The sequence below is a fragment of the Anoplophora glabripennis genome, unplaced genomic scaffold (assembly GCF_000390285.2).
Source record: "Anoplophora glabripennis isolate ALB-LARVAE unplaced genomic scaffold, Agla_2.0 scaffold465, whole genome shotgun sequence".
NCBI lineage: Eukaryota > Metazoa > Arthropoda > Insecta > Coleoptera > Cerambycidae > Anoplophora > Anoplophora glabripennis.
In genome coordinates this window covers 47,185-58,254 of record NW_019416751.1, presented here as the reverse complement: position 1 = coordinate 58,254, position 11,070 = coordinate 47,185, and the positions used below count along the sequence as shown (strand labels likewise).

Sequence of the window (11,070 nt, the reverse complement as noted above, 5' to 3'; positions counted from 1 at the left end):
CGCACGTCGTCTGTCACGTATTAAGTTTTTTATGTCATCGGGGAGGGTGCCCCGGGGGTTTGTCAGTCGGGGGACAATAGTCTCCGTCGTAGTCTGAGTCAGGGCGTTTTTAATGTCAGTCTCAAGGGAGAGGATTGCCGCCTCCAGATCATGGGTGGTTTCGATGACTGGGAGCGCCATGTTTCCTTGCATTACTGTTCGGAAACGCTCCCAGTCAGTGAACCTCCTCGTGAAGGTGCCTTCATATCTCTGTCTTCGCCCCAGATCCAGAAATATTGGATTGTGGGCGGAAGACCCTTCGTATTGGGTGGATATTTGGGCATTTAACGGTATAGATTTTAAGAGGGCAATGTCGATAACGTCGGGGCGTCCTACGGGTCCGTAATGTGTCGGTTCTGTCGGTCCGAGTATAGTCAAGTCGTCGTGTCTGTCTTGGTAATTCAGCAGGACGCGACCTCTTGTGGTCGTCGTCCCGCTGTGCCATATGGGGGACTTCGCGTTGAAGTCCCCGATGGCAATTGTCTGGGGCCCCCTCCCCTCCCGCGCTAGCCTAAGGGCCACCTTAGCAAAGCGCATCCCAGGCTGCATAGCCGCACTACCCTACCCAACCATACCACACAATCTCACCGCTATCGCCACGGCCTCTGTGTTTTGAGTTTGGAGCCGCTGCAGCGGATAATGGTCCTGGGGCCCTAGCCGGCGGGGCCCAGCCAGGACAAAAGGAGGTCCCACAAAGCGCCTACATCGGCCGCATTTGCGGTCGTGGTAGACGACGGATGAGGCCCACCTACGAAGGCTGTCCAGGCCTACACGAGATGAGGCAGAATAAAGAGGGATTATCCCCCTCGATCCCAAATCATTGAGGCCAATCTCTAGCCATGGAATAGTGGCGCGCGCTGCCAGTCAATGAACCTCCTCGTGAAGGTGCCTTCATATCTCTGTCTTCGCCCCAGATCCAGAATTATTAGATTGTGGGCGGAAGTCGCTTCGTATTGGGTGGATATTTGGACATTTAACGGTATAGATTTTTAAGAGGGCAATGTCGATGACGTCGGGGCATCCTACGGGTCCGTAATGTGTCGTTCTGTCGATAGAAACTTGTGCAGAGTCAGCTAAATGAGTCGATGTAGTATATTATGCTCTAAGGTTTCTCATCTCAACTTTTCAACCATGGAGACTACAAGTCTAGTCGCCCTGTTCTCAACTGTATGGGATGTTCTGTGGTGAAGAGTGACGTACGCCATTATTCTATGGCTAGAAGTTGGCCTCAATGATTTGGGATCGAGGGGGATTATCCCTCTTTATCCTGCCTCATCTCCTGTAGGCCTGGACAGCCTTCGTAGGTGGGCCCCATCCNTAGGTTATCCTCTGAAAATTGTAAATTATAGTATTGCAAGAATTGTGTTTATAATTATTTAGTGCTTAAGAGTTTTCTATTTGTTATTATATTATACTGGGAATACGATGTGTAAGTTTTAAGCTGTATAGTTTTATTAAAAACCAAACCCATATCTTTATCAACATTATATGGAATACTCATACTCGTTACTTATATTCAGTTCAGAGCGAGCAGCCGAGCTGAGCGGACGTGTTTGTTTGTGAGGTAAAGTGCATTGCAACGAGCGCGCCATTATTCCATGGCTAGAAATTGGCCTCAATGATTTGGGGTCGAGGGAGATTATCCCTCTTTATCCTGCCTCATCTCGTGTAGGCCTGGACAGCCTTCGTAGGTGGGCCCCATCCGTCGTCTACCCCGACCGCAAATGCGGCCGGTGTAGGCGCTTTGTGGGACCTCCTTTTGTCCTGGCTGGGCCCCGCCGGCTAGGGCCCTTTCTTCTGGCGCTCTTCTTGCTTCGCCGGCTCGTCTGTGTAAACCCCGGGGGTAGTGTCATGTTTATGTGTGGTATGGTTGGGTAGGGTAGTGCGGCTATGCAGCCTGGGATGCGCTTTGCTAAGGTGGCCCTTAGGCTAGCGCGGGAGGGGAGGGTTAAGGAGGGTATGGGGGTGTGTGTGTGTGTGTGTGTGTGTGTCGTTGTCTTCGTTTCTTGATCCTGGCTGTCTCTGAAACAGAAAAGGTTAGCGGGCAGGGGGGGGGTCATTGGGGTGGTCACCCAGGGTCAAAAAGTTGGTGTCTAGGTCTTTTGTGTTTGTCGGTCACGTCGGGTACGTAGTCAACGGCTTGCCTGAGGAGGGGATTGTCATGTCTAGCGGCTACGTCAAATCGTTTCTCCGCGTTTTGTCTTATTGTCTGTGTAGCGTTTGTGTATTGTAAGTCTCGTAATATGTCAGTGTTTCTTACGTACCAGGGCGCGTCGGTGGCCGTGCGGAGGGCTATGTTTTCCACAGCCTGTAATGACTTTAAGTGGCTTTTTGCCGCGTGACCCCACGCCGTGGAGGCGTAGGTTAGCTGCGGTTGAAGTACCACCTTGATAAGCGTTCGCTTATTCCTTAAACTGAGGGTGTTTCCACCTTTGAGTAAGGGATAGAGCCTAGCCCTGGTGGTCTTCGCTCGCGCCACCGTCTCCACGATGTGCGGTTTCCACGTGAGACGCTGGTCCATCGTCACGCCCAGGTATCGTGTTTGTCGATTCCAGGAGATGGGTTCCTGGGATAGTGTCAGTCTGTCAAGGTTTTGTGGGATTTTTCGTTTGGTAAAAAGGATAGCCGAACTTTTGTTGGGATTAATTTTGACTTTCCACCTGTTGCACCAGGTTTCAAGTTGGTCTAAGGAGCTTTGGAGGAGGTAGACGGAATATCTAGGATCTACGGATTGGGATGTGATTGTCAGGTCGTCGGCGTATAAGTATATGTTGGTGTTGGGGGGATGTGGGATGTCGGAGTTGTAAATGGTGTATAGGTGTGGGGACAGGACGGTGCCCTGGGGGACACCGGCCTCCATGGGACGGGTGGTGGAAAGGGAATCTTGGATTTGGATGCGGAATTTTCGGTGGTGTAGGTAGGATTTTATGAGTTTGGTAAAGGATATGGGATATTGGTTGGTGAGCATTTTCATCAGTAGGCCTTCATGCCAAACCGTATCGAAGGCCTTTGCGACGTCCAGGAAGACAGCACCAGTGTACTGTCCCCTGTTGAAGGCCGCCGTGATGTGCTCGGTAAGGCGAAGGATTTGGAGTTCAGTGGAGTGATTGGGTCGGAAGGCGAACTGCTCGTCTGGAATGACTTGCAGTTCTTGGGAGTGGGTTCTTAGACGGGTTAGGATAATTTTTTCTACCACTTTGCTCATAGCCGGGAGCAGGCTAATGGGCCGGTAGTTGGATGGGATGGTGTGATCTTTGTTGGGTTTTGGGATAAGGATTATGTTTGCTGTTTTCCAGCGGGTAGGGAAGTGTCTTAGTCTGAGTGTCGCGTTTGTTATGTTTAGTAGGGCCATGAGGCCCTTGTGTGGTAGTCGTTTAAGTGTCGTGTTATGTATATTGTCGGGTCCGGGGGCTTTTCTGTTTTTAAGTCTGCGTATTGTCAGTCTTAGTTCGTCAGGTGTTGCGGGGGGGATTATGTCATTGTCTGGCTCTCTGTCGACGCGTCGGGCCGCGCGCTCAGCCACTATCTCGAATTCCTCGTCTTCGTCGGGCAGCTGAGGCAGTCTACACTGCAGTTCCAGGCTATCGGCGAAAGCCTCGGCCTTTTCCTGGTTCGTGTAAACCACCCCCACACTACCGTGGATTGGAGGAATTTTACGGCGAGCGGTCTGTCGCAGGGCCCTCTGCGTTTTCCAGAGGCTGTTGTCTTGTGGATCCAGCGACTCCAGGTGCCTAGCCCAGTTATCCTGGGCCAGTTCATCCAGAGCCGCCTTCACCCGTCTGTTAAGTACGTTTAAGTCATGTCTGTGTCGGGGGAGGCGGGTGCGGGTGGCAAGCCGTTTCGCACGTCGTCTGTCACGTATTAAGTTTTTTATGTCATCGGGGAGGGTGCCCCGGGGGTTTGTCAGTCGGGGGACAATAGTCTCCGTCGTAGTCTGAGTCAGGGCGTTTTTAATGTCAGTCTCAAGGGAGAGGATTGCCGCCTCCAGATCATGGGTGGTTTCGATGACTGGGAGCGCCATGTTTCCTTGCATTACTGTTCGGAAACGCTCCCAGTCAGTGAACCTCCTCGTGAAGGTGCCTTCATATCTCTGTCTTCGCCCCAGATCCAGAAATATTGGATTGTGGGCGGAAGACCCTTCGTATAGAGTGACGTAGTGACCCTGGACCCTGGTCACAGCTTATACAGCTCCCCAACTGTCTTGGCGGGAACGGTTAGCGTAGATTCCGCCGCGCAGCGTTTATGCTCCGCCTTCCAGCGGTAAAGACGGCTTTGGCGTTCGTTCAGACGAATAACGACAACGGGTAGTAAGAATTGCAATCATAGGCGTGGGTATAATTTTGTTGATTTATTTTTATTTTATATAATAATGAAAATGAAGATACCTTAACTTTGTTGAGCTCATTTGTAACACTGAAAAGATATTTCAAGATAATTTTGAACAATTATCCACATAAAATAACATTTGTAGCATATTTCTTGAATTAATTAAAAGACTACCTTTTAGTCATCCGTGTCATTCTTTTCCGAAAGAATTTGTACTTAAGTTATATTTAAGGGTTAGAATTTATTATACGTTATAAACTATAAACCAAAATTTTAGGAATATTCAAAAAATAAACTTATAATAATGGAGAAATCTGTAATGATTATATTTTTAATACTATATATTATGTTATTATATTTTTTTGTATATTATATTGTAGGTATGTTTTATAATATGTATAAGTTTTAGTCCAGGCTGTATCGTTGCTCCCGCCAGGAACATGATTCTCATTCGAATTTTTTTTCTTAATCTTACTAAAAAAATTACCCTTGAATCATATCCGCATGTTGCCAGACGTTACTAATGGTCAAACATTGTTTAAACAATTTTTATTAAACAAATTCGTAATTTTCTATTTTTTCGCTCGAATTACATTTTTATAGGCTTTTTGGAGTATCCTGAACAAAAATGTTCATATGCAACTTTTCTCTAAAATCTACCGTTTTCAAGATATTAACGATTTTTTTTTCGAAAAGAACGCGATTTTAACCATTTTCTTCTCTAAGGATTACGTCAGTAAACAGGAACTTACAACAAGGAATTTTAATTACTATTCAAGTTTTCTTATAATAATCCGTATTAACTCCAAGTACAAAACCTAAAATTACCTATCTAAAATACCTATTTTCTACTTTTAATGTCATACCACGTAATATTCTAATTCAAATTTCATATTATTAAAATTACCTATTACGGTACTGCCAGGTAGAAAGTAAATATTTTATTTCAATAATAAAAATTATTTTAATATTAGGCCCGACAATTCCGCTTTATCTGAGAGAGTTAGCACGATTCCGTCTCGCTTGGTTCTCGACCGCTACATCAAAGGCGCCGACACGAACTCTTCCAGCTGTAATAAGCTGTGCCTTGGTAGTGACGATTAGTGATGGGCATAATCGACCAATTTTGATAATCGAGTTATCTGTAATCGAGTACTTCTAATAATCGAGTGATCACTCGAGATACGAGATATTGGTCGTTTTCATCCCAGCGGCACACAAATATGTTTGTATTAGTCATATATTACTTATAAGCGTAGCTAAAAAAAAAAAGCTCACGCACTTCAAAACCTAATCACTTTTTCGTTTTATTCTAAAAAAAAGGTTACGCAATCAGTGACTATTTGCAGTATGCACTAACATTTTGGGGTGCAACCGTAGGGTAATAATCACTCGAGTGGTGGGAGTAAACATCTCGAGATATCTCGAGTGATCTCAATAATCGAGTAACACTCGATTTTTCACTCGAAATCTCCCATCGCTAGTGACGATTAATCTATGCGATTAATTCTGACCAGTGACAGGTGACGGGTGCTAAGTTAGAATTTGTCATTTGTAGTTTCGAGGAAAAGAAATCCATTGTAGAAATTTTATTGTAAAATGGCTGGCAAAAAGAAAGGTATTTATAATAATGATTTCAATATTAATATTTTCTATATATTACAACTTTGCTGAACTACTTACAAATTATGTTTTGTAAAATATATTGTAGAGACGTAGGGGAAGTCCCTAACTATAGATAGACTTGGCAAATATTCCATTTCTGATAAACTGTATTCTTTACTATCAAAATATATTTTTTTCGTGGTTGATAAACATATTTTTCATAATTTGTTCATAATTTAAAGCAAATTGAGATACGTATCGGTTAGCAATATTCTAGACTTTTTTTTATCAAATGGTAAAAAAAGTTAGTTGCAACATACGTTTCAATTTTAGACTAACAATATTAATACTTGGTTATAAGATTTTAAAGGATCTTGAGCATGATTACAACTTGACATTGTTTCAATTTGACCCTTTACTTAGTATTGTCGTGTCGACTAACAGACTATTTATACTTTCCAAATTGCTTTGATTCTTTAATTGAAAAAAAAACTTCAAGTTTTCTATTAGTGTGCACGGATTGAGCGCACGTGGGGTGTAAATGACAGAAAATATTTTGTATTCGAGTTGAAATTTGAGCTTCTGGCCATCATACCTGGCTTGGCTTTAAACTAGAAAGTTGATTAAATTAATTAATGTACAGGGTGTATTTACGATTAATTTTCAAAAATTGTCAAGAGTAAAGTATCTTTGTTTTTAAAAATATAAAATATATTTACTTCAGAAAGTTATTGAGAACTAAAAGTTATGACATTGTCAATTTTCAATTTGATCGGCCAACTTTGTTTTTTTATTTTTCACAACCATAGTACAAATTCCTAATTATTTATTATTTAGCTTTGCGTTTTTTCGTAAGGAGAAATAAAGGGTTGAAAAGGGTAAGAAGGGTAGAAATCGGTTGTCGATTATTACGTTGAAAACATGTAAATATTTGTTATCTATCTTGCGGGCGTAAATATATATGTAACTAAAGCAAAATGTAAATACCTCAGACAAATATGGCCTCTTGTCGGGGCAGGTCAGGACTTGGCTATTGTGATGGTGAGATGAGGTGATTCTTTCTTAGTGAGTGGCCAGTCACTGGCCACTATATATGCTTGTAAATGATTGGAAAGCATACCTGAGCACCCTATTATCTAGTTAATAAATGAATCAATGATTAGTGAGTATGTCCTTCGCCTCTATTGGAAAATATGACTGTGTCTATTTAACATTAAACATATACAGGGTGTGATATATCTACTGCACAATCGATAAGCAACTGTGATACTACTTATCACCAAACTATTCTGTATATTAAACATATAAACAAATTTAAGCATTTTCGTACTGTTCTTGATACCCCTCCCAGTGTCAATTCCAGGTGTGCAATGGATGTTAGGTGCAAACTCACAAAACACCCACCCAGAGTGTCTTGTGGCACCAATTAGCCTGAGAACACTCTCCCGACTAACCCACTCGCACCCGAGTACCGTGGCAAAACATCACAAGACTCACTCAAAAAAATTATCCATGAATGTCAGTACTGGCGAGCAAAACAGTAAGTAAAGTGCCTCAAATGCATAGACAACTTATTCACATCAAATCTCATTAAACTTAGTAGTAACTGGCCAATCAATTGTGCAGATTTATGCATAATTTGAGATTATCTTCATCATATATAGAAATTGTAGGCTGTGATTTTTTATCTTTACTTTTCCATTCAGCATCAGGTTCTAATCTAAAATTCTAAATTGTCTTGAATCTAAATTTGTAATTCTCATAATAATTATTGACTTGGCAAATGTAAACTTGACACGTTCAGAATCCTTATTTAGTTTTTTAAATTTATTTGAATTGCTCAAAATTAGAAAATAACTCAGCAAAATTTGTTAAATGACTTTAAAGATCCGATAAGATATTTCCCTTAGTTAAATATTGAATATAAAGAATATAATTTAATTAAGGCTAATTAGTAAGATTATATTTGTTTTTTTAACAGATTTAGTATCATAGTAAATTTTGGTCGTATTGCCAAAATTGGTAGTAAATATTGAAATATTTTAATAAAAAACCTGTAAATTTATCATATTAATATCTGATCTTGACTTTGTGGATGCAGATTTTTCAAATGATGTACATGATAATGTCATTTATCGGAAGAAAATAAATAATTTTCATTACTAGTTGTTGTTACTGTTTAATGATATTTAAAAACATCTTGTTTATCTTATATACAGGGTGACTGGTTAGTCGACGTATTCATTTGAAGATGTGTTAGTAGAGACAATTTGCAGTGACTGAATAAATGAATAGCAATTTGCAGTGAATGAACCATAATATGCATTATCCAAAAGTTGATAGTTTTCGAGGTAATTAAATTTTACTGTTTTCTTAGGAGTGTACCATCTAATACTACTAATTGTAAAATTTAAAAAAGAAAACTTTTTTGCACTTTTTTGTTCTTCTACTGTTAATACGCATAGTACCTAATTCAAGTTATGTAACAAAATTATGTTAAATACTTTGATATGAGCTAATAGGAGCTAAACTAGAAACTTCAATACAATTGTACATTCACGACGATTTATTTCAAAAATTTTGTGAATACATTAAACGTACAAATTATTTTAAAAACTTCATTATCTTTCGAATGATGTATAAAGTTTTCAGAAATTTTCTTTTAATTCCTGCAATTACACAAAAATTATAGTGGGAGACACATAATCTAGTTCTCATAAAAAATTGAGAGAAAAGTCCATAAATTTGTAAAATAAATTTGGTTCTTGAAGTGACTGCCTTGACTTGTTATGCAGGCACAAGCCCGTTACCTTATTTCGCTTCGAACAGTTATTGCCGCTTCTTGTATTTTGTGTATTAATTGATCTCGTGTTGTAACTTTGGTCTCATGCACGAGATCCTTCGTGTGCTCCTTACATAATAATCTAGAGCAGGGGTCGGCAAGTAATTTTAGGTGGGGTCCGGATACTTTTGAAATTTTTTAATGAGGTCCAGAAAAATATTCATATTTCTTATTAATTTTTTATTTTCATTTGCATTAAGAACTCAAATCAGTCACAATTGTAAAATACTAGAAAAAATGATAAGGGTGGCACTCAAACGTAAAAAAATATTTTTTAAATAATTTATTTGAGTAATTAATATTTTCAAAAAATTTTTGGCGGTCCAGTATTTTACCTTTTGCGGTCCGGATCTGGACCGCGGTCCGCCAGTTGCCGACCCTTGATCGGGGCTCCTAGCAAGCCATGGTATAGGACTTCCTTTACTATCCACCTGTTTGGTCTAACAATTGTCTTATTGGTCGATAATAGTGTGCAAGACATCCATCATGTTAGAATATCATCATACCTCTACTTGCTAGAGGTACATCTTCTAGTAAATGGGCCAAATTGTTAGTTAAAAATTCAGCATAGGCTGCTCCGTTCAAATTATCAGATAAAAAATGTGAACCGATTAAATTATTTCCAGTAACACCCATACATTCACACTAAATTTCCTTTGGAAACTTATTTGTCAACTCTTTCACGAAATGAAAATTTTGGAGGCATTTTCTAAGATCATGGAATAGTATGTGATAATGTGCAGTCTTTGTAAACGTCAAAAATGACACATGGCATCATAGCCTACTAGTCGTAAAACTGCATACTTTAGTTTTTGTCAGATTTAAGGGGACGATTTAGTATGTATATTTTTACCGTGTAACAGAGCTTCAGATGAGGACACAAATCATCGAAGAAACTAACATAAATGAATATTATATATCAATGTATTCGCAATGGTTCCCGCTAGTGAATGAGATAAATTTCAATGCTCATGAGAACAGACGAATAATTTAAATAAATGCCAAAGTACCTCAATTTTAACCATACTGTTAGTCNTGATAAAAAAAATCCAATTTTTACTGACGATAAGTCGAACTATTGTCTTTAATACTGTAAAGGTCATTTGTCTCAAAAGGTCTTCTTTTTTTATTTTTAAGTAAAACAGAAGGGAGTGCTATCCGTAAATATGGCATTCTTTAAAAAAAGAAAAAACTGACAGGTAGCAAATAACTGTAAACAACAATTTGAAAAAAAAATATGTTAAAATAATACAGTTATAAATATGATATTCTTAAAAACAGTATCGGAATGGTCAATTACGTTCACGGTCCGATGCAGAGTATACAGTATAGCCTTTATAACTGTATTATTTTAACTAATTTTTTCAGATTGTTGTTTACAGAGATAGCATCCCCTTCTGTTTGGCTTAAAAATAAAAAAGAGCTTTCGAGACAAATGACCTTCACAGTATTAAAGACGATAGTGCGACTTATAGCCAGTAAAAATTTGAATTTTTTTTTGGTTAATTTTTTTTCCCATTATTTTATCATCTTCTAGGTTGAAAAAAATCTCGATTCTGAAAATTTCAAATCGATATTTTAATACCTTGTAACGTCCCTTTGCTTTGTCGCCAAATTTTTGTAACGTACTTTTATTTACTTGGCTTTGATTTTACGGTGGTGACGGTTCGGTTCAGACGTTACTTGTGGCCGCCCCCGGTATACTACCAACTCTAAACGGAATCTTAATTCACAATTTCGAATTCTAATTTTCTAGATTTATTGTCGTCACTGACGTCCCTATTTGGACGCCTAATTTTGTGACGACCCTCGACTACTAGTTTATCGGCAGCGGTGGTTGGCAGCCGGCGGTGGTGAGTGACGTCACAGAAACGTACTCCGGGTTAAATCTTTTTGTGCGGTTTTGTCTCGGGCGCCAGTTTCCCAATCTTTTACGTGGGGGAAACTCCACGTGAAACCTACCCTCGGTTTAGAGTAAGTACTCGGGATAGCTACAGTGAAAAAAGTTTAATTCTAGGGGTCGGTTATATTTCTCTTACTTTTAATCAACGTAGTTCTCTGAGTGTAGTGTTATTTTCCTTTTAAAATAAACGGACTTATCAGTGTAGGTCACAAAAAGATAGTGCGACTTTTTTACTGAGCGGAATTTATCAATCTTATCGGTGTTAAGAATGAATACAAACGGGAATTTTATTTACTAGATTTATTAATCAGGCCTATTGAATTTGAAACAAACAAACAAAAGTAAAACAGATTCT

At 39.6% G+C, this 11,070-nt stretch overlaps 1 protein-coding gene across 1 annotated transcript in view; it reads left to right on the top strand.

Moving 5' to 3' along the window:
* Nucleotides 1-5,876: 5,876 nt before the first annotated feature.
* The window catches only part of LOC108909705 (protein argonaute-2), a 31,251-nt gene continuing 26,057 nt past the window's right edge, over nucleotides 5,877-11,070 (top strand). The window contains exon 1 of the mRNA XM_018714110.1: nucleotides 5,877-5,983. Coding sequence (XP_018569626.1) covers nucleotides 5,965-5,983 — 19 coding nt within the window. The 5' untranslated portion in view covers nucleotides 5,877-5,964. The remainder of the gene's footprint in view (nucleotides 5,984-11,070) is intronic.